General features: G+C 42.0%; 1 protein-coding gene across 1 annotated transcript in view; it reads left to right on the top strand.

Moving 5' to 3' along the window:
* The window catches only part of LOC109919991 (MORN repeat-containing protein 1), a 202374-nt gene that overhangs the window by 124030 nt on the left and 53344 nt on the right, over window positions 1-25000 (top strand). Inside the window, exon 11 of the mRNA XM_048615161.1 lies at window positions 18379-18527. Within this exon, the coding sequence (XP_048471118.1) occupies window positions 18379-18527 (149 nt within the window). The remainder of the gene's footprint in view (window positions 1-18378; window positions 18528-25000) is intronic.

Genomic DNA, 25000 nt, shown 5'->3' with positions numbered 1-25000 from the left:
TGGGTCCCTCACTGTTCGTGATATAAATAAATGTGAAAATGTGAGGGGAATGATAAGTTTGTGAACGACACAGATTGGTCAGATGGTTGACAGTGAGGAAGAAGGTCTTAGGTAACAGGAAGATATAAATGGATTAGTCAGATGGGCAGATCAGTGGCAGATGGAATTTAACCCTGAAAAGTGCAAGGTGATGCACCTTGGAAGAAGTAACAAGATCAGGAGGTGCTCAAATGATCTAATCAAGGAATCGAAAACATTGGTGGGAGCACTTTGAAGACCTTTTCAATCAAAAGTTTATTGTTGATGAAAGTGTTTCGACTCCATTCCACAATCTCCAGTTTGAGATATGCTCTGAATTCCACCAATGCCAGTGGAAGTGATGAATGCCATCATACAAATGAAGATCAGCAAAAGAGCAGGAGGTAATGGAATCCTTGCTAAAATCTTTAAATACAATGGAGAGCTGCACATTCTCATTCTACAGATATGAAAGGAAGACAAAGTGCTGAATGATCTAAAGATACAACGATTCTGACAATCTTCAAGATATGATGTGGGGGTGCCAGTGTTGAACTGGGGTGGACAAGCTCTGAAAGCTTGTGTTTTCAAATAAACCTGTTGGAATATAACCTGGTGTTGTGTGATTTCCAATCTTCAAGATAGGGAATAAATCCAACTGTGGAAATTACAGAAACATCTCCCTGCTGTCCTTTGTAGAAAAGATCATTTCAAGAACTCTTCTGAACTGACTCATTACACCTACTAAAGAGCTATACCTGAAATCTCAATGTGAGTTTAGTTCATCAAGAACATGGACTGCAGTGGTTCAAGAAGGCAGCTCACCACTATCTTCTCAAGTGTAAGTAGGGATGGGCAACAAATGCTGGCCAACTAGTGATACCCATGTCCCATGAGTGAATAGGATAGGCATAAACAACATGATTTTCAGTTTGTTAGCTATGAGCAAAATGTCACAAATAACATCAACCTCTTCATGTGGTATTTTTGAATGACAAAGGCCTTTTGACTCTAAGTTATGAGAAACTGTGGAACATTCTGCTGAAGTATGGATGACCTCCAAAATCACTATGCTTTGCCTGCTTCAGGATATGCAAATAGTGATCCATAATACACCCCTTCAAAGTTAAGATAGGAGACAAGTAAGGTTGTATCATTGCCCCAACTCTCTTTTTGATCTTCCTAGCTGCTATATTCTGTCTAACTAGAGACAAACTCGCTGTTGTAGTGCAGATTATTTTTTGAATGACAGTAAACTATTTAATCTCAGTCAACTCTGACAAAAAACTGAGATACCCTGACTTCAGTCATTGAGCTCCTATATGTGAATGATGCAACAGTAAGTGTTTTGTTGGAAATGAAACTCCAGAAAAGCATCAATGTACTTAACTAAGGCATCTGTGAAGCTGGGATTGACTCAAAATTCAGAAGACCAAAGTGCTCATTAACAAGCTTCAAATGCACATGACCCGACCTCTTTGAGTACCCTGGAAGTTTTTCTTTGAAGAAGGCTAATATTGATGAAGATATCCAGCATTTCCAGCTGAGCAAGTGAGTGTTCGAAGATAGTGGCATTAAAACTGAAATCAAGTTCATGATCTTCCATGTAGTCATGATCAGTACCTTACAGTATGTGGCCGAAACATGGACAACACGCAGGAGGTGCCTCGAAACACTGGAGCCATACCATTAACATTGCCTGTGGAAGATCCAATATGGCAAGTGGATGAACAGTTGCACCAATATCAGTGTCCTGTGACAAACACGCACAATAAGCAGTGAGGCTATGGTCATCTGCCATCATTGTTACATTGGTCATATAGTTCAAATGTCAGATATTAGGCTCCCAAAGTGGGTCTTCTCCTCCCAGCTCAGCCAGGGCACACACACCAGAGGAAGGCACAAGAAGCATTTCAAGGATGAGCTGAAAATCAATGTGAAGATATGTGACATTGATATCAACTCATGGGAAACCATTATCTGCAAGGGACAGCCAATAATATTCATAACTGAGACTAAAGTATCTTGCCCGAATGCTCATTCTTCACATAAAAGCAGTGAGTGTTGAAAGGGTATTCATTAAAGGGAAACAAATGCAGAGAATGCTGGAGAAATTCAGCAGGCCTGGCATCATCTGTGAAGAGAGAAACAGAGTTAGCGTTTTGAATCCAGCATCTGCAGTATTTTGCTTTTATTCTTTGGAAGAGTGTCTCAAAGGTAAAGTTGTCCTCACACATCTTTACATCAGTGCTTTCCAGAGAAGACAAAAGGCAAGAATCCTGGCTGATTTTCCCCTCTCTAACACAAGCTTCTATTCAACCCTGACAGATTTAGTTAAATTAACAGCAAGCAGGGACCAGACTACGTAGGGCCCTCCTTGTCTGTATTGTTTAGAACTTGAGGTGTAAGAAACTGTGTCAATCAAACCTTTGACTGATGTGGGTTAATAAGTCAGTGTTGGAGTAGGGGCAGTGCACACAAAGCATTAAATGGAGCTCTCAGCTCAAAAGCCAGGTCTCATTAAGGTGTGATGGGGAGGTTAATGGTGCCCTACCTTCCAAATCCTCTGGGATCCCACATATCCTGGCCTTGTTTTAATGACCTCCATTATCTAGTTCATCTGCTTTCTCTTTTATTATTCAGTCCTGTTTTGTCAAATAATCCATTGGGGCCTCAATTTCACTAGTGCATATCATCCACCCAGCTGTGGCCCTGATCCCATGCAGTCTTCAATGGAGGGCATTGAGGCTTGAGGATTCCAGAAATACTGTGTTCCCACAGGCAATAATGAATATTAGCTGCGAATTCAGCGTAGGAGCAATTTTGAGACCTGCATCACCCTTAGCAGTTTCCTGTTGCTAGTTTTCTCCCCATCTCTCCTAAAAGTGCTGGCTTTGATAGGTTAGTTTGGTTTGACAGGTCCATAACAGCTCTTCAATACCTCAGTTAAGTGCCCATTCTTTAATGAGCATTAAAGAATATGTTTCGATGGCCAGTCAACCAGAAGAGCATCACAGCCATCCTGATGCTTCGTCCTTGTACCAACTGCCAGTTCCAAACAAAGGCCCCTGGCTGATCTATTGCTCTGTTCTGCTGAAGGGCCTTCTATCTAAAACATGAACTCGATCCTCCACTCTTCATTGAGGCTGCGTGACCTGCTGAGTGTTTCCAGCAATTTTATTTAGTTTCACATTTCCATCACCTGTGGGCCTTTACATTTTCATTTCCTCCCCACACCCTTGTCACCCACAAATCTTCAACCTTTGAGCATCCATGGTAAATTAAACTGCCTCATGCCACCCATTACAGTGTCAACGCAGCCTTAAAGGCACTGTGTAAGTATTTGTTTACTTTCAAACACTCAATTGTTTTGATGTTTCCACCCCTCACCTTAAAGTTCTCCAGTGTGACAAAACAGTCCAGTTAAGGAGATGGAAAATATGACAGGTGTATGGATTAGCTCATAAACAGCCTATAACTATTTATGCCCTATTATTAGCCACCACATCTGTGAATTTTATGGTAATTGTCACACTGTACTCACCAGCCAGGGAGTTCCTGATGATTTAGTGCCGTCTTCAGATATCCTATTCAGCTTATCAGCATGTAATAATTGAGAGGGTAGTAAAAGTATAATTAATTGACATTTTGCTCCTGGAGAGGTCAATTCCCTTGTCCTCATCCCTGCTGTTCTGAGTCTCGTCCTCCTGCCTGTCTGAGAAAGACGGGTGTCTGACCTTGGCCAGCAGGTTTAGTTACGAGTGTGTTAATTAAAAGAGACACATGGGGAGTTGTTTGCTGCTGCTTCCCTCTGTGACCTGGGCTTTAACTTCAAACTACAGAGGTCCCATAAAGAAAGGAAAATCTGCATTATTCGCTTGATCGGGGTGGTGTACTGTGCATATCATTAACCCTGGGTCAGGAGCAGGGCCAGTGAAATATCTATCAGCAGAACACAGACTGGCACCAGCACAATAGGGAAGATGAAAACCATTAAAAAATGTTCTGACATTTGTATTCTCTCTATTTAATGTCCTGCATTCAGGTTAAAATTATAACCCCATTACAGCTTCACTAGATTTCCACTTTTGCTTCCACTAATCACATCTGCAAAGAGCAGCAGGGTTAAATTTGGTGTATTGATTCTAGTTGAGTTATTCGCTGTATTTATTGCCATTAATGGCCAGAGTGTTACTCGAAGTTATTCAATATTTTACATTGCTGGTACATTTTAATATGTAGAATATTTTAGAATCTCTACAGTGTGGAAGCAGGGCATTCAGCCCATCAAGTCCACACCACCCCCTCCAACAAGCATTCTACCCAGACTCCCCCCCGCCACAACTCTGATCCCCTGTAACCCTGCATTTCCCATAGCTAGTCCACCTAACTTGCACATCCCTGGACACTATGGGCAATTTAGCATGGACAATCCACCTAATCTACACATCTTTGGACTGTGAGAGGACACCCATGCAGACACGGGGAGAATGTGCAAACTCTAGACAGATAGTTGCCTGGGGGTGGGATTGAGCTCAGGCCCCTAGCACTGTGAGGTAGTGGTGCTAACCGCCGAGCCACTCTAAAGAGGAAGAGCCAGATATCAGAGATAACTGAGGAAGGTTCCAGACCCGAAACGTCAGCTTTCCTGCTCCTCTGATGCTGCTTGGCCTGCTGTGTTCATCCAGCTCTACACCTTGTTATCTCAGATTCTCCAGCATTGGCAGTTCCTACTATCTCAGAGCCAGATATCGGTTAACTTTTATTGTCCACAGTACTGGGAATTCCTGGGTCAGGTATGACACACAGAAAGGCTACAAGCAGGTACCCAGCCCAGCTGTATAGATAGCATGAGCAGTGCGAGCTGAATATGTACCGGCCTAGAATCACTGCCCAAAGTTGTAATATGGTAATGCAATATCTCTGTGCAAAAACATAATGTCTTCTGAGAGTTAACCTCAAAACACCAATTCACTATATCATCAAACTGCTTTTTCAGTGTTCAGAAACTAATCACTAACATGGGTGATAAGTGAAAGCACCTTCTATTCTATCCAGCCTAGACCCCAGCCTTGTAAGAACAGCCATACTGCACCAGCATGACACTTTTTTCCCCAAACCTTGACACCTTTGAGGGGTCCCTGAGTGAAGTAGCCAATTTAGTATCAAATTATGGTCAGTATAACAAATGAAAGCCTGAAACTCAGTTCACTTAAAAACCCTAGAACTGGCTGAGAGAGGAGGCAATCATCCCATCAATCAACTGGATTCAGCAAACACTCACTCTTAGACTGAATTCAAGCTAATGTTGAGCTCTAATAAGTACTAAAACAAGACTGAGCAATCCAGTGAGTTAGCATCCTATTCTTTCAACTCAATGACCAGCTATTGAAACACTCTAAAGAGGCAGCTGATCTAAAAAATAGATAATCCTGTTGGCTATAGTTATGGGGCTAGGTCTAGAGCCTTAGAAGGTATTATATTTTTGCAAAGTGTTATTATGACCCTCCCATTTCAAGGCATTGATTTACAAGTATGTACCCTGCCCCTGCTGCTAACCACTATTGACAGTTTGCAGATATGCAGCTGGCTAGGGTCTTGCCTGAACCCCCTCAGTGGAACTAATTTAAGTGACAGACAGCTAAAGACTAACTGCTGGATTTCTCTTCAGGCTCTGTTAGGGAAATAGATGGGTTCATTTGTTGCTCACAAGATGTCTAGATGGGATGTTGTGGGAGACTTACTGGCACAGATTCTATCCCCTAGTACTCAAAGCACAGCTACATCAAAATATTACAGAGTGAGTGATTCATTTAGCAAAGCAAATTGTAAATATGAAGCTTGCACCTTTGATGAGTCACAGTCATATAGTGCATGAGAGTTGGGCCAATCGGCCTGGGTTCAAGTCTTGCCTGTTCCAGAGCTGTGTCATAACGTCTCTGAACAAGTTGATTAAAAATACCTAGTGTATGAGAGTAAATGGGCTGATAGTGCCTTTCACAAATTTGTTCAGAAGCAGAGCAATGAAATGTCTGGAGAATCAAAGGGGCATAAGCTAAAAATATCGTAAAACTGCAAAGAAATACGGAGTACAAGGGAATTTGCAAGGAGGATACGGAAAATCATTACAGGCCAGGTGAGTAAGGTGGTTAAATGCTTTCACCAGAAGAGAATTATTTTAATTCTTTTAATATTGATTGGTGAATTTGCTGATGAAGTCAACTCCATGAACACAAAGTTATTGCACTTCCCACCATGGGTGTTGATTCCTGCTTAAGTATGGAACCTCAGGTCCCAGCTACACTCTAGCACCGTGACAGCTGGGCTATTCTTCATGTCTGAGCCCAGCAATGTCATTTGCATACTGAGGGCGTCACAACTGAGTCTTATCCTGTCTACACCCAACATACCTTGGCATCAAGTCAATGAAGAGTGGCAACCAATCCCCTCTTTCCCTCCCACCATCCATCTGGCAGGCCAGGACTTCCAAGGACACTGTAACATTCTTGTACCATGCTTGAATGAGATAAGCTCAGACTAGCAATAGGCCCTAAAACCTGTTTCTGTTTCACATCATAGCGATGTACTGGGTAAAGCACTAACAAACTATGTCCCAGAAACAAGTTTCATGTCTAACCTAGGTAATGAAATAACCTTGATATACTCACACTGCCTTAGGATTTTTTTTACATAATTATGACCATCCAGACAGGACCTCAGTTTATAGTCTTGTCCAATATTTCTCAGGATTCTGCTGTTTTACCTTCTCTCGTTTCTTAAAATAAAATCATGACTGTTATTTAAAGAGAAGTTTCTAGGTGCACTAATAGAGAATGGGTTGAATCTGGGTCAAGTGAGGTGACATTGCCGATATGCAGTGAATGAGTTAAGCTATTTTCTGACCCCCTAAAGGAAAAATAATGAATTGTCAAATAGAACTTATTACCCACTCAAAATTAATTAAGCCATTCAGCTATTACATTAACACATCTAATGGTAAATGATTTTACATTGAATCATAAGAGCTCACACAGTGTTGGCAAGCACCAGCTATTGTAAGCATTGCCAATGGTGAAGGGAGCAATACATTCAACATTCTGTTTAGCAAACACAGCTATGTGTGGGCATGCAAAAAGGTTTTTCATTATTTCCAATCTTCTGGCCTCTCCTAAAGGTATTGGTTTCTGACCGGGGTACATTTCCACAGGCACTAGCTAGCTTTCAATGTTTCTCCCATGATTGGGTTTTGATAGTAAACACCACGGTGATCATGGTTTTTGCTCAGCAAACACATTTGTGCTTTCCAGGAGCTTTACTGTATAACAACCAGAAATTGATTTTTCTTTTCATCCCTACCTCCTACCTAGACTAGCAGGCACTAAGGCTAATTGTGCTTTCCCAATTATTGCCCTGACTATGTTTAGATATAATTGATTATGATTAGATTAGGGTGGCACAGTGGCTCGGTGGTTAGCACTGCTGCCTCGCAGCGCCAGGAACCTGGGTTCAATTCCACCTTCAGGCGACTGTCAGTGTGGAGTTTGCACTTTCTCCCCGTGTCTGTGTGGGTTTCCTCCGGGTGCTCCGGTTTCCTCCCACAGCCCAAAGATGTGCAGGTTAGATGGATTGGCCATGCTAAATTGCCCGTAGTGTTCAGGGATATGTAGGTTAGATGCGTTATGGGGGATGGGTCTGGGTGGGATGCTCTGAGTGTTGGTGTGGACTTGTTGGGCCAAAGGGCCTGTTTCCACCCTGTAGAGATTCTATGCTAACTCAATACAGACTAGCAATACAATCTAGGATCTTCCAGCTTGTGTGGTTTAATTGAAACATCTAGGACAGTAATCAAATATATCACTTCCATCATTCATGCCCACAGCAGCCTTTGAATGAAGTAATGACATTATGTACACATGGACCGTGGTATGCAGCAGAACCTCGGGAGTCTTATAGCTATAATTTTGCAATCCGGTGAGAAGCCATATTCACTGGGACCATAGGTCGGAGAATTGCAGGAAGAATGATCTGACACATTACCTATGAGGGTCGGTGTGGACTTGTTGGGCCTGTTTCCACACTGTAGGGATTCTATGATTCTATGATAACACAGAATCAGTGTTGGAACTGCAGTATTATCTCAGCGATATCTCCGCACCTCTCCTGGTGCTTCAGTTGGCAAAGACAGCGCAAAATTGAGCCATAGATTCAGGAAGACGGGAGAATTCATTCCTCAGATTTTGCTATAATACCATGGCTTAATGAGTATCATTCTTGCTCTGAGTCAGGGGATTGTAGACTCAATTTCCCATAATCTAGCCTGATAATTTTGAGGCAATACTGAGGAAGTACTAAATGGTCAGAGGTGGCATCTTCAAACTGAAGACCAACTCTACCCTCTCAGTTAGATGTAAAGTATCAAATGCCATTATTTGAATAAGAGATGAAGAGTTCTCCCCAGGTCTTAGCCCAACATTTATCCCTGAACTAACAACTAATCTGACCATTATCATATCTCTATTTGTTTGAGTTTGCTGTGCACAAATTGAGTGTTCTATAAGTTACTTTGCAATACTACTCTTCAGAAGTGCTTTATTGGATGTAAAGCGCCTTGGCGCATCCTGAACATCTAAAGACACCATGTAAAAGCAAATCTTGCTTTCTTACAAAGAGTCTCAATAGTGCCGAGTTTGCTGGGGAAAATCACTTCTGATCCCTCATTGATCTTAATGTATGTTGACATTTGCGGGGAGCAGGATCAGGTCAGGTGGCACACGTTCAATTCCAGCCTTGGGCGACTGTCTGTGTGGAGTTTGCACGTTCTCCCTGTGTTTGCATGGGTTTTTTCTGGTTGCTCTGGTTTACTCCCAAAGTTTAGGTGGATTGGCTATGCTAAATTGCCCATAGTGTCTAGGTGGGAAATGCACGGATAGGTCTGGGTGGGATGCTGTTTGAAGGGTTGGTGTCCTTGGTAGGTCAAATGGCCTGTTTCCACGCTGTAGGGATTCTGTGAATCTGTTGTAATCTGCTATCAAGTAGCCTGAGGGTCATCAACAAAACAATGGCATTGCCTCATGTCTCTTTTTCTCTGTGCATATGCCAGTGTCTTTAAAAACCTGCCAACATAGAACAATGGCACATGACAGAATTCTGCCATGTCAAAAATGTGAAGCTTCAAATTGACAAGCTGTTTTTGTTTTAATGAATCATTGATTCCAGGTGCAGCTGGACAGGGAATGGCAAGCATCTGCTTTGCGCCTGTCTTTCCTCTGTGCCAAGTTTTCAGCATCTCTCTGGTCATCTGTGAGCTGCCAAGGTGCCATAGGATTGTTGGTGTTTGTAGAACACTAACAGTGTCAAAGTTAGCTCCTTCACAAAAGGAGTGAATAAGACTAAGGATTGGCAAATGCAATTTAATACAAATAAGTGTGAGGTGCTGCACTTTAGAAAGTAAAACCAAGGAAGGACTTGTAGTAAATGGTGAGGTCCTGAGGAGTGTTTCAGAAGAGCATGCAAAACTACATAGGAAAGTCTGGGCATAAATCAAGATGAGTGAGGGAAGTGCAGGTGTGCCAGATGCCATGTCTGGCAAACATTGAGAGGAAGGAGAGGCTGAGGATATGGAAATCTGCTCATTTCCATGTGACATCTCCCACTTTGTCTTTAACTATCTTCCTCAGTCAGTTTTTTCTCCATAGTCTGTTTAAATTTTCTATATTGATTTTCTTTCAAAGTACTCGGTTGAATCATAGAAACCCTACAGTGCAAAAAGAGGCCATTCAGCCCATCATGGACCTTCCGAAGAGCATCCCACCCAGACCCCTACCCCCATAATTCTGCATTTCCCATGGAAAGTCCACATAGCCTGCACAACCCTAGACACTAAGGACAACTTAGCACGGCCAATCCACCTAACTTACACATCATTGGACTATAGGAGGAAACTGACTCACCCAGCAGGAGCCCACACAGACACGGGCAGAGCATGCAAACTGTACACAAACAGTCACCCAAGGCTGGAATCGAACCTGGGTCCCTGGCATTCTGAGGCAGCAGTGCGAGCCACTGTGCCACCCATTGGTACATTGACATTGCATTGGTGGAACCATAATCCCATTTGCACTACAGCAAATTAGAATCACATAGAGACATAGAGTAATACAGCGTGAAAACAGGCCCTTTGGCCCACACTGGTCCATGCTGACCATGGTGCCCAGTCACCTAGTTCCAGTTGCCCACATTTGGTCCATATCCCTTTAAACCCTTCCCATCCATGTACTTATCCAAATGTTTTTTAAATGTTGCTATTGTACCTGCCTCAACCACTTTCTCTGGCAGCCCATTCCATAAATGCACCACTGTCTGCGTGAAGATGTTGCCCCTCAGGTCCTTCTAACATCTATTCCCCTCTCACCTTAAACCTATGCCCTCCTGTTTTCAATTCCCCATCCTTGGGAAAAAGACTATATGCATTCATCCTATCTATGCCTCTCATGATTTTATACACTTCAGTAAGGTCACCCCTCATTCTCCTACATTCCAAGGAATAAAGTCCTATCCTGGCCAACATCTCCCTATAACTCAGGCCTACTAGTCCTGGCAACATCCTCATAAATCTTCTTTGCACACTTTCAAGTTTAACTATGTCTTTCCTATAACAGGGTGACCAAAACTGTACACAATATTCCAAGTGTGGCCTCACCAATGACTTATACAACTGTAACATAACGGTCCAACTCCTATATTCAATACCTCAACCTGAAGGCCAACATGCCAAATGCATTCTTCACCACTCTGTCTACCTGTGACACCGCTTTCAACAAACTATGTATTTATACTCCTAGGTCCCTCTGTTCCGCAACACTCCTCAGGACCTTACCATTTACTGTATAAGTCCTACCTTGGTTTGACTTTCCAAAGTGCAACATTTCACCTTATTTGTATTGAATTGCATTTGCCAATCCTCAGCCCACTTCCCCATTTGATGAAGATCCCTCTGTAATTTTTGATAACCTTCCTTGCGATCAACAATACCTTCTAATGTTATATCATCTGCAAACTTGCTAATCATGCCATGTACATTCACATCCAGATCATTTATGTAAGTAACAAATAACAAAGATCCCAGCACTGACCCCTGTGGCACAACACTAGGCACAAGCCTCCAGTCCAAGAAACAACTTTCACCTATCTCCCTCAGCTTCCTACTATCGAACCAATTTTGAATCCAATTAGCTAGCTCCCTCTGGATCCCATGCAACCTAATACATTGACCATACAAGTTAAGTAAATGAGGGGCCAAAAGGTAATATGTATGAACTCCCACCTATTAGAAATTGAGGAAAATATCTTGCTGTCAGCAGTAAAATGCAATATACAATGTAACTCATTGATGCTAAATGGTACATAAACATTAGATTCCAAACATGATCAAAAGAGGAAACAGTCTATGTTACTCAATCAAAAGTGCCCAATGCAACTGTTTTTTTATGGTTTAGTGCCTTCCTCAATGTCCCCTCAAGTATATTCAGTGAGACAGAACACAAAACATTGGCTTCCATTCCCAAAGTCTCCTTCAGAATCCAGGGCCCAGTCTTGAGACCCTTCCACTTTTTCACCCATGGCAATGTTATCCACTAATACACCAAGGACACCCAATCCTACCTCTCCGCCACTTCTCATTCTCCCTTTGTATGTGCATGTCATCCAGTCTTGGACAAAACATTGCTTCCTTTCATCATTGTGGTCACCAGAACAATCTCGTAAAGATGTACTTTCAACTCCACTTCGTACTTGGTTACAGCCTTAGTTCTTTGACAACTGGGAGCTCAACCTTTTACACTGTGTTCTATTTTATATGGATGAACGTGTTTGAGTGTGGTTCCTCTATATTCTATTTTAAATTAGTCATTAACATGTCAGGGCAGCAATGGCCTAGTGGTATTTTCACTGGATTATTAATCCAGAGACCCAGGTAATGTTTTGAGAACTTAGGTTCGAATCCTGCCATGGCAGATGGTGGAATTTGAATTCAATAAATATCTTGAATTAAGAGTCTAATGATGACGCTGAATCTGTTGTTGGAAAAACTCATCTAGTTCACCTTGCCTGGTCTGGCCTACATGTGACTCCAGACCCACAGCAATCTGGTCGACTCATAACTGCCCTCTAGGCAATTAGGGATGGGCAATAAATGCTGCCTAGCCAGCGACGTCCTCATCCTGTGAATGAATAAAGGGGAAAAAAAATTAACAGGCTTATTAATATAGCTCAATGGAGTAAGATCTATTCCAAACCAATAGAAAGCATTACAGCAAGGGTCACATGTAGAGTATTGGTCCTTCAATGTCCCTTGACAGTTCTAACAGAATAATTTCACCTATTTTACTCTGGTTCTATGACATGTTGTCATTTCTTCCTGATATGATTCACGCAACCCTAAAGTAACATCACTTGGTCTGCTTAGGTGAATGGCTTGGAACCAATCAAAGCTTTTTAATTCCCAACCTCATCTCCTACAACTCCTTATTGTTTCTCTGAATGAAATTGCCACTTTAATGCAGGCTTGTGCTGCAAAATGTCCTGCTGCTATGCTGCTGATCCTTGCCAGCCTTATCTTATGTCGGATCCTTTGTAGTGGCTGAGAGAGAAAGACTGAAATCAGCACAGAAGATGCTGGAGGGAAGTGGGGTGAAGAAACAGCTGATAGAGAATAAAACAAGCCCCAGAGCAGAGCAAGAGAGGTCATCCCATTACTCTGGATCAGATTCTAACTGAGACCCTAGAGGTGACGGTCTGTTTAACCACTACACATCTGATATTCTCCATACACTTAAGAAAAATTGGTACACAGGATAGTGTAGGACAACCACAATTCTGATTAGTAAAATGGTCTTTTTTAAATTTATGAAATAACAGAATTGGGTTCCTTATAGAGAAGATCTCCCTGAATAAAGGCTATCCAGTCTCTTGTGATGTTGCAGCAGAAAATTAAGATTATTCAGATAAAGCTGTTGTATCTCCATTGCAGAGAGGCTATAATTGCAGCATAAAAGGTTTACGTAGGCAGTTTTCATTATAAATTTGTAATAGAACAGAATTGACACCCAGTGCATTCAGACATACGCACTCAGGTGCACAATAATAAAATAACATTATCAGTGTTGAGAAAGGGCATGTACCGCAAAACTATATGTTCCTTTAAGAAATTATCCATTTCTCACACACTTTGCAGAGCAAGCTTATTAACTAAATGCAGCATGCAACTGTGGTACTAAGCTGTTTTGACCTCAGTCTTTTGCTGAGCTAGGTCATTCTAGAAGATGGGGCCGTAGGGGCATTACCATCACCCTCAGTGCACTGGGAGCAGATAGATGCCCAATGACTATTAAGGTATTTCCACAGACTAAGTGCCAGTGTGTTAATCTCAGATAAAGGCTCAAGCTAATGCTGTACACCCATCACATGGTTTACCAATGGTAGCTTTCTGCAGTCAACCACAAATAATGGTCTCTTAGGATGAAATTGTATTCCAAGAAAGGAGTCAAAGCCAACAGGAGAGAAATGTCAGGTAAAAATAGACAGGGCATGTTTGGCAGTAAGAAAATACAAACTTGTAATCTGTACATTTAAGTGCTAAACTAATTGCAACAGGTATGGCCTGATTCCTTCTTAAAAAATTAGCGATTGAATCAGCCAGTTCACTTTTGATAAACTTTTTACATTAATGACTGAAATTAACAATTAACACTGTCAAGGGCAACTGAGAGCATGTCTCATGCATCGCACCCAGTGACCTATTAGCCAGTGAAAATAGCCTCCAGATTGAAGCAAACACTTAGCTTCTGTGCAGACAAAGCCTTATAAACAAATGAAACAAAAAGGCTGGAGCTATGAGCGAAAGTTTTCCTATTGTTGTGATGAACAGATTGTATTATTTTGCATAGCATTGCCACTTGTACTATCACCAGCATTACTCCAAGTAAGTGTTTCATGCTCAGTTTTTTGTCACATAGTCTTTCAGTTCCTCTGAGGAGTTAATTATGTGTATGTTTGCAATTACATTTTTTTAATCTAAGAAATAAAAATCTGAACAGATGGGAAAGGATTAGGTGATTGACTCTGAGTGTCAGACAGCATGGAAGTGAGCTGTTTGCTAACACAAACAGATTTATCTCCCCTGTTCTTCTGGCACAATCAATGATTGCCACTGTGTTTGGCATTCTAACTTAAGTCCATGAGTACCGTGGTGATAGTGATGCTCAGGAACCAGAAATACATTGCCCCTGCTACCCACAGGGTATTACATACAGTCCCATGCTTCATTATCTCAACAAAGTCAGTTAATTTCTATTCCTCGCTTAATTCCTCTTTGCTGTAGGGAGAACAGGAGAAGGACAGTGAACATATACCAGACCATTAACAGTAAATAAATTTGGAGAAATAAACTCATATCACTTTATGGAGAAGTAAAAGAGGAAGGGTGACCTTTAATATTATGAAGTGGTTGATTAGGGTAGAAAGAAAATGTGTCCATTTTTAAGGGAGACCAAAACTAGGGCTCATTATTCCATTAATCTGTGACCATCTTATTTTAGACAATTCTGGGAGAATGATAAGAAATTAGAACGCCTATCATATGAAATTGTTGAGGTGAGTAGGAAGGTGTATTTAATGGAAAAAGCCATGAGGGAGAAAGGTCACAAAGTAATCAAAGAAGCTTCATTTCAAGAAACTCTGCAAGTTTAAAAATCAGCTGAGGCATGGTGTACCTTGTGAGCAGTTGCATCTTATAGGCTAGGAAGGTCATTGATACAATGTCCGGTTGGCATTAAGATAACTCATCCCAGCCCAGTGGATGATAGTGAACTACAATTAACACCACTGCTTTTGGATTAAGGAGCTGGGGAGCTCATGGATACCTCTTCCCACCATCACTGGAATCTGCATGTGTATTAGTGGTGAATGGTGACGGGATCAAATTTGATCATTATGCCCACACACCCTGTGACCAACCAGCATCTGCAGTTCCTACTATCTCTAGCCTGTGAGAATCCATTGTTTTCCTTCATGACTGAAGAATGAGTGAGGAATTTCAGAGTAGGGAGATGCTAATTTAAAATACACCAAAACGAATGAGTGCTTCTGAGAGAGATGGTTGGAAGAGGATACGGCAATGCCTTTTTACCATTTACAAAGCTGATCTGGAATATGATAGTACACTTATCATTCACCAAATTGTGTGCAGTAAACAACAATAACAACACGCGTTTATATACTGCCTATAGCATAAGTAAACGTGTTCTGGTGTTTAAGAAGAGCATTATCAATAAAAACATTTTACAATGAATCAAACAAAGAAATATCAGGATAGCTGACTAAAAGCTTAATCAAATAGGTAGGTTTTAAGGAACATCTTACAGAAGAGGGGTGTAGAGAGGTTGTGGGAAGGAATTCCAGTGCTTATAATCAAGGCAGCTGAAAGAAGGCTATCAATGTGGAGCAATTCAAATCAGGGATGTAAAACAGCCTAAAATGTAAAGGGCGCAGAAATCTTGGAGAGCTGCAATGCTGGACAAGGTTACACAAATAGCAATGGGCAAGGCAATGAGGCAGTTTAAATACAAAGAGGAGAATTTTAAAATTCAGATATTGTCAATCTAGGAGACAGTAAATCAAAAGTTCAAAAACATGCAAGACAACGTAAATACAGTGTGGAGCTGGAGGAACACAGCAGGCCAGAATGCATCAGAGGAGCAGGAAAGTTGACGTTTCAGATTTACACCCTTCATTGGGATTACTGCCTGACCTGCTGTGTTCCTCCAGCTCCACATTGTATTGACTCTGACTCCAGCATGATAGATGGATAGATAGATAGAATTCCTACAGTATGGAAACAGGCCTTTTGACTCAACAAGTCCACACCGCCCCTCAGAGCATCCCACCCAGACTCATCCCCCTATAATCCACCTAATCTACACATCCTTGAACACTATGGGCAATTTAGCATGGCCAATCCACCTACCCCACACATCTTTGGACTGTGGGAGGAAACCAAAGCACCTGGAAGAAACTCATGCAGAAACGGGGAGAATGTGCAAACTCCACACAGACAGTCGCCAAGGGTGGAATCAAATCCAGGTTTCTGGCACTGTGAGGCAGCAGTGCTAACCACTGAGCCACCATGCTGCCCTCAGCCACGGTGCTGCCCTCTGCAGTTCTTGCTAGGTATCCCCACTCTTGATACATTCCCCTTCTCCAACTGACCAGTGTATATTATCTACAGGATATGAATCTATTGTAACAGTACCTTCTACTGTTCTTTCAGCCACTGGGAAGGATAAGACCAGCAACATCATGGGAATGCTGTCCCCTCCTAGTCACACACCATCGGATTTAGGCATTTGCCATTTTCCTTCATCATCACTTGGTAAAAATCCTGTAGTTCCCTCTACCTAACACCTTTATGAAAGTACTTTGACACAGACTGCAGTGGTTGAAGAACATCTGCCACTACCTTTTCACAGCAACTAGTACTGGATAATAAATGTTAGTTGTGCCAGCTATGTTCTCATCCCAAGAACAAGAATTAAAGGCTCTAAAAGCTCAAATTGTCAACAAATAAAACATCTGTTCCATTGTCATATTTCATTGTTTATTAATTTGTTGTATCATTATTGTTCTAAGTTAGGCTGTTACAGCCAACTATTGCAAAATGTTTGGTAGAAGTAGTTTGGTAAGCAAAATTGATTAATAGTTAATGTGAAATGGTGCACCTACACCTATAATGGGACTCTTGGGTTATATTCCTTGGTCCAACTCATCTATGCCAACCATATATCCTATATAAATCTAGTCCCATTTGCCAGCATTTGGCCCATATCCCTCTAAACCCTTCCTATTCATGTATCCACTCAGATGCCTTTTAAATGTTGGTATTCCACTAGCCTCCACAACTTCCTCTGGGAGCTCGTTCCATGCACACACCACCCTCTGTATGAAAAATATTGCCCCTTTGGTCTCTTTTATATCTTTCCCCTCCCACCTTAAACCTATGCCCTCTAGATTTGGACTCTCCCACGCAGGGAAAAGACTTTGCTTATTTACCCTATCCATGCCCTTCATGATTTTTATAAACCACTATAAGGTCACCCCTCAGCCTCCGACACTCCCGGGAAAATAGCTCCAGCCTATTCAGCCTATCCTTCTAGCTCAAACCCTCCAACCCTGGCAATATCCTTGTAAGTCGTTTCTGAACCTTTTCTACTTCCACAATATCCGTCCTAATTGAGAGATTAAAAATAATTGACAGGATAGAAATTGAATGATTCTTCTTGAGTCTTAATTTGGAAATCTCGAATAAGGGGAAACAATATCTTATTGTTTGAACTAAACAAGGTAAACACCAATCCTGAAAAAACCTCTTCAAAGGGTTTTGGCAGTGTTGAACACTACCTCAGAACATACTTGATGCAGCATCAATTGAGAAACTCAAAAAGCAAATAAATACTTAATTAAAAAATAAATTTTCCACCCCCCAGCTGTGCAATATCTTCTGTCCTTAAAATTCAACAAGATTTCTCCATTCTCCAATTCTGACCTCTTTCACATTCCCAATTCTCATCGTTTCATTATTGGCAACTATGCTTGGGCCCTAAACTCGGAAAGTCTTCCCCTAAGCCTCAGCACCTTTAACCCTCCAACCTCCTTTAGGTTATTCCTTAAAACCTGGCTCCTTTACCAAGCTATTGGTCACCTGTCTGAATATCCCCTTATGTGGGTTTCCTCATAGAATCCCTATAGTGTGGAAACAGGCCATCTGGCCCAACAAGTCCACACCACCCCTCTGAAGAGCATCCCAGCCAGACCCACTCCCCTACTCCTGCATTTCCCCATGTCTAGCCCATCCACTCTAAACATCCCTGGACACTCTGGGCAATTTAGCGTGGCCAGTCCACCTATCCTGCACATCTTTGGACTATGGAAGGAAACTGGAACACCTAGAGGGGATCCACGCCAACACAGGGAGGACGTGCACACTCCACACTGACAGTCACCTAAGGGTGGAATCAAACCCAGGTCCTTGGCACTGTCAGGCAGCAGTGCTAACCACTGAGCCACCGTTCTGTCACATTTTGTCTGACAGTTCTCTGATGAAACACATTAGGATGTTTTTACTCTCGTTAAAAGCTTGATCTAGTTTTATTTCTGTTTTAGGTGATATTGAGGTGGGGTGAGGTGTAGGATTGTGGATAAAGCAATGTCATATACGACTCAATGGACCACATGCTGAACTGCTATTCCTGACAACAGGTTATCAGTGGTCATTGTTAATGTACCAGTTGACTGTATGTATTTTTGCAGGGTTCCAGTTCTCTCCAGAAGTGGAGAAGGAATCTTCTGCTCCACCCAATCAAAGAACAGAAAATGGTTACGCGGCATTTTGTAATATTGCACTTGCTTTGCCGCCAGACAACTATCGCCCTTTTATGATTTTGGATGAATTAGAAAAGGTAAGATCTTCAAACTGATTACCTTTTCAACTCATTAAATAAGATATGCAAAATACTGGAAACCTAGAATAAAAACAGAAAGTGTTGCAAATACTCAGGAGGTCTGGCATTGTATGTGAAAGGAGGAACAGAGTTACATGAATCAAATATGACTTCATCAGAATTGGAAAGAATTCAAAAGAAAAGTCATATTTAACTCCAAATGATAACTCTGTTCCTCTCTTCATACAAAATGTCTTTTAAAAGGGATTCAGTACACAAGCCAATAGACTGACCCATGATGTTGTTTGATAAAGCTGTCTTACTCCAAGAGGAGATGGAAACAGAGTTACGAGATGCTGCCATAGAGTTGACATTTTCTGTGGTCATGTGCAGACAGATTGGAGAGAGATTCATGCTTACATGCATACAGCCACATTTCCAAAATGATTCCCTACTCCCCTATCTGCAGGGCTGGTGAGATATTTCAGTCGACTGGCATTTGCAAGGAGGATCAAAGCAGCTCTTGGCCAGCAAAGTAGAGCAGATAGTGAGCTCTGTCCTTGTTAATTGTTAACTGCCTGACTGGCTGAGAGTTAACTGAATTTAGAAGGATTAATATTTATTCAATTTTGTATTTTCTAAATTTTTTTTGAGATGCACGTTGCAGATTCCACCATAAACCCAGACCACTGACCTTTCCCAGCAGAGTCCCTTAGCACTCCAGTACTGCAACAACTCACTCCTTTATCCCTTCCTTTTTAGAGCAAATGTCTCCATAGAGCAGCCAACTCACAATGCAGGATTCCCGGGGCAGGGCAGAGTTTTCTGCACCAATTAGATACTATATCAGAAAAATAAGTTTAACAATCACATTTTGCTGATGATTACTATGATTAACAACCCGTATGGGTTTGGAAATTTCCTGATGAACTATTACAAGGTGTGACTCAGTGGCTAAAGGAGTTAATGGACTTGAATTTATATGGTCTCCTTCATGTCAAGCAATTTACAGCCAGTGAATCCAGCCACTGTTGTAATGTAGCAAAATGCAGCAACAAATTTGTGCACAACAAGATCCCACAACAATGTGATAATGATCAGCTAATCCATTTTATTCTCAGTAATGTTGGTGAAGGATAAGTATTGCCGGAACACAGGAGAGAATTCCCCTGCTATTCATCAAAATAGTTCCATGGGACCCTTCACATCGCCTGAGAGAGAATTGATGTCTCATATCAAAGATTGCAGCTCCAACAGTCAGCCCAGAATTTAGTGCTTAAGTCTTTGGAGTAGAACTCCACAATCTTCACACTCAGAAGCTGGGGTGCTACTCACTAAATCAGGGGTGATATCAACCAGCTAGAACCTAGGCTTCTCCTTTTGTGACTCTCATGGCACATTATCTCAGTGGTCAGGGTTGGTTTAGCTCAGTTGGCTGGCTGGTTGGGTTGCCAAGCAATGTGATGCCAACAGCATGGGTTTAATCCCCACACCAGCTGAGGTTACCATGAAGGACTGTCCTTCTCAACCTCACCCCTTGTCTGATGTATGGTGGCCCTCAGGTTAAATCATCACCAGTTGACTCTATCTCCTGTGGTCTGGCAACTTGATTGGCTCAGTGGCTAGCACTGATGCCTCACAGCATCAGGGACCCAGGTTCAATCCCAGCCTTGGATGACTGCTTGTTGCTCTAGTTTCCTCCCACAGTACAAAGATGTGCATGTTAGGTGGATTAGCCATGGGGATAGGGTGAAATGCTGTTTGGAGGGTCAGTGCAGACGTGATGGGCCAATTGGCCTCTTTCTGCACAGTGGGGATCTTATGATTGTCATAATAACCTAGATCAAAACAATAGAAACGTAAGGCTGAGATGAGATACCTGAATGTGAAGAGAGTTGTATAAAGTTAAAAGACCCAGCACAAATAATTGGGTTCAATGGGATGTTTCTGAGCTGTATAAACTCTAAAGTGTAATATTTTTCAGAGTGCTAGGGTCGAACTCCTGTGGGACAATATAGGTTGGGTGTCATAAACTGGACAATAACTGTACTTAAATAAAAAGTGCTTTCATACTTTTATGTCAAAGCTTTAATTCAGCTAACTGTAAAACTCTGACCAACTGATTACTAGCTCCCCATAATATATCCATCATCTGTTCCATCATTCCATTAGTTCTCAGGTAGTCATTCAGATCATATTAGATGATAACGGATTTCGTTTCCCTTTAAAATATTAGTTTTAAAAATAAATCTATGTGTAAGAGAAAACAAAGCAAAGTATAGAAAATGACAACATATCATATTCCTTTCTTTCTTTAAAGTTCTAAGCATGTCAAAAACAGTTTTTTATAGCTTGCTGCTTTCTTTGTAAAATAATTAGATAGCTGACTGGTGTTATCCACCCATTTGAATTTGGAGATTTCTCCATTTTCAAGCAACTGTTTTAAAACTACAATATTGATTCTCAGTCTTTTATTGTTCAGACATTTCATTGGGTGTATTTTATCCCATAGTGACTTATCAATGTAGCACGCAATAAGTATTGATGCTGACTCCCTTTTTAGAATTTCATCCAATTTTTTAATTCAGAAAAACGTCATATTGCTGCCTCATCAAGAGTGAGAATTTCTGCTGCTAAAGTACTCTTTTCAACTCTTGTGATCTTTTGAGCACCCAAGCTAAAAAATTATGCACCTGTCATGTTTCTTGCTTTTCTGTACTGCTGCTCCTCGAGACCCCTTTCTTCATGAAGAGAATTTTTCAATAAGTTTGTAATCACTTTCTAGGGGTCTGTTCACTCCCAAACCCACTGTTTGAGCTTACACTGCATATTAGAGTCAGAGTCAGACAGCATGGAAATAGACCCTTTGGTCCAATTCGTCCATGCCGACCAAGTTTCCCATAGTGAGGCATGCAAGAAAGAATTTCTTATAAGTAAAATATTTTCAGCCCATTGGTACCTCAACTGTAATGTACTTTTGTAGACCCCACATATCACCATCAATTCTGCAAAAGGAAATTCTGTAACTCTATTATCTATAGGGCTCAATATTTTCCAAATACTTCCCTTAACTTCTCCAGATCTGTGTAAATTCGAAAGTATTATTCCAAACATCCTCCACAAATCTTCTCCAAACGCATTCTTCGTTTTGGAGTCCTTGTCTTCCATCTTTGTACATTTATTGCTTGTCCCTAGTTGCCATTCAGAAGGTGGTGGTGAGCTGCCTTCTTGAACCACTGCAGTCCATGTGCTGTAGGTTGACCCCTTCGGGAGGAAATCCAGGATTTTGACCCAGTGAAGGATCGGCCATATATTTCCAAGTCAGGATAGTGAGTGGCTTGAAGGGGACTTTGCAGGTGGTGGTGTTGCCATGTATCTACTGCCCTTGTCCTTCTACATGGAAATGGTCATGGTTTTGGATGGTGCTATCTCAGGATCTTTGGTGAATTTCTGCAATGCATCTTGTAAATAGTATACTGTATGGCTACTGAACATCAGTAATGGAAGGAGTGGTTGCTTTTGGATGTGGTGCCAATCAAGCGGGCTACTTTGACCTGGATGGTATCGAGCTTCTTGAGTGCTGTTGGAGCTGCACCCATCCAGGAAAGTGAGGAGTATTCCATCACATTCTTGACTACTGCCTTGTAGATGGTTGACAGGCTTTGGGAAGTCAGGAGGTGAGTTACTCGCTGTAGTATTCCTAGCTTCTGACCTGCTGTTGTAGCCATTATGGTTATGTGGTGAGTCTGGTGTGGTCAATGGTGCCACAGGGATGTTAATAATGGAGATTCAGTGATAGTAACACCATTGAATATCAAGGGGCGGTGGTTAGATTGTCTCTAATTGGTGATAGTCATTGGCTGGCATTTGTGTGGTACGAATGTTACTGGTTACTTATTAGTCAAAGTCTGGATATTATCCAGGTCTTGTTGGCTTGAACATGGACTCTTCCAGAATCACAGGAGTCGCAAATGGTGTTGAACATTGTGCAATCATTGGCAAACATCCTCATTTCTGACCTTATGATGGAGGGAAGGTCATTCATGAAGCAGCTGAAGATGGTTGGGCCTAGGACACTACCCTGAGGAATTCCTGCAGAGATGCCCTGGAGCCGAGATGACTGACCTCCAACACACAACCATCTTCCTATGTGCCAGGAATGACTTCAACTGGCAGAGAGTTTGCCCCCTGATGCCCATTGGTTTGAAGGTGGCCTTGATGTCAAGGGCTGTCACTCTCACTCTCACCTCTGGAACTCAGCTCTTTTATCCATATTTGAATGAAGGAGGTCAGTAGCTGAGTGGCCCTGGTAGAATTCAAACTGGGTGTCACTGAGCAATTATTACTGAGCAGGTGTTGCTTGATATCACTGTTAATGACATCTTCCATTCCATTACTGATAATCGAGAGTAGTCTGATGGAGCAGTAATCGGCCAGGTTGAATTTGTTCTGCTTTTTGTGTACAAGTAATACCTGGGCAATTTTGCACAATTCTGAACCACATTCTTCACATTCCACATTCTTCTGTTCTGAAGAAAGCTCACTGGACTTGAAACATTAACTCTGATTTCTCTCCACAGATGCTGCCTGCTGAATTTTTCCAGCAATTTCTGTTTTTGTTTCTGATTTCCAGCATCCTCAGTTCCTTAGGTTTTTTTATAAAAATTTTCCACATTGTCAGTTCGGCTAGATGCCAGTGTTGTAACTGTACTCAAAGAGCTTGTCTTGGGGAGCAGCAAGTTCTGGAGCATGAGTCTTCAGTACTATTGCCAGAATGTTATCAAGGCCCACGGCCTTTATAGTATCCACAGCCTTCAACTGTTTCTTGATATAACCTGGAATGAATTGAATTGGCTGAAGACTACTGTCTGTAATACTTGGGACCACTGGAGGAGGCCGAGATGGATCATCCACTCAGCACTTCTGGCTGAAGATTTCTGCGAAAGCTTCAGCCTTTTTTTTGCACTGACGTGTTGGGCTCTTCCACATTGAGGATGGAGATACTTATGGAGCCTCCTCCTCCAGTGAGTTGTTTAATTGTCCACCACCCTTCACAACTGGATCTGGTTAGGCTGCAGAGCTGAGATCATTGGTTGTGGGATCGCTTAGGTCTGTCTATCACTTGCTGCTTCTGCTGTTTGTGCAAGTAGTCAAGTAATCATATTTGGTAGCTTCACCAGATTGACACTTGATTTTTATGTATGCCTGGTGCTCCACCTGCACTCTCCATTGAACGAGGGTTGATCCCTGCCTTGATGGTCATGGTTGACTGGGGGGAAATGCTGGGCCATGAGGTTGCTGGAGTACAGTTCTGCAGCTGCTGATGGCCCACAGTGCCTCATGAATGCCCAGTCTCGAGTAGTTAGATCTGTTCAAAATCTGTCCCATTTAGCATGGCATTAGAGGCACACATCACAATGAGGGTATTCTTAATGTGAAGACAGGACTTCGTCTCCACAAGGACTGTGTGGTGCTCACTCTTACCAATGCTGGCATGGGCAAATGCATCTGCAAGTGGCAGATTTTTAAGGATGAGGTCAAGTATGTTTTTCGGTCTTGTTGGTTCCATTACCACGTGCTGCAGAGCCAGTCTAGCAGCTATGTCCTTTAGGACCCAACCAGCTCAATCAGTAGTGCTGCTGCTAAACCACTTTTGGTTGGTGGACATTGAAAACCCCAACCCAGATTACATTTTTCACCCTTGCCAGCCTCACTGTTTCCTCCAGGTGATAGGCAGGTGTTTGCACATTTTGTACTGTTACAGCTCCCATCATAGACCATGCATTACTCATTTGAACTGGCAAGCATACCACGGGTGTTGGGAAGGAGTGCTGAAGCTCTGACTGAGGTTTGCATCATGTTGTTGTAGAGGTTAGAGGTTTAAATAAGAAATCATGCAAGTTAGAAATCCCAGGCCAGGTATAGGCAGCATTCACCAGCTTTAAGCACATGTTTCAACTGTATGTGGCACAGTGAAAGTTCCAGGTGGCACAAAACATTGCCCCCTCTAGACCCAGCAGGCAGCTCTTTAGCACCTTCTCAAGGGTACTTAGGGATGGGCAATATACATTGCCAAGGGCCCCAGACATGATAAACTAAAAGGTACTCACACAGTGCCTTTAGGGAGGGAGCTCCATGATTTTGACCAAGTGACAGTGAAAGGACAGTGAAAAAGTTCCAAGATAGGATGGTATATATTTTGAAGAAGGGTTTGTAGGTGGTTCATGCATCTGAAGCTGTTGTTCTTCTAGATATTAGAGGTCACTGGTTGGACAGTTTCTGAATAAAGAAGCTTAGCAAATTGTTGTAGTGCATTTAGTAGGTGGTACACAGATATGATGCATGACTGTGAGAGAGATTGAGGGAGGGAGAGCGTGATCTGCTTTGTCCTGGAGCATGTTGAATTTTATGGGTCTTGTTAAAGCAGGCAGACGGTGAGAATTCAATCACAATCTTGTCTTGTGCCTTATCGATGGTGTACAGGCTTTGAG

Source organism: Rhincodon typus, chromosome 31, assembly GCF_021869965.1.
Source record: "Rhincodon typus isolate 14 chromosome 31, sRhiTyp1.1, whole genome shotgun sequence".
NCBI lineage: Eukaryota > Metazoa > Chordata > Chondrichthyes > Orectolobiformes > Rhincodontidae > Rhincodon > Rhincodon typus.
The sequence above is the reverse complement of the archived record's forward strand: the minus strand, read 5'-3'. Positions and strand labels throughout refer to the sequence as shown.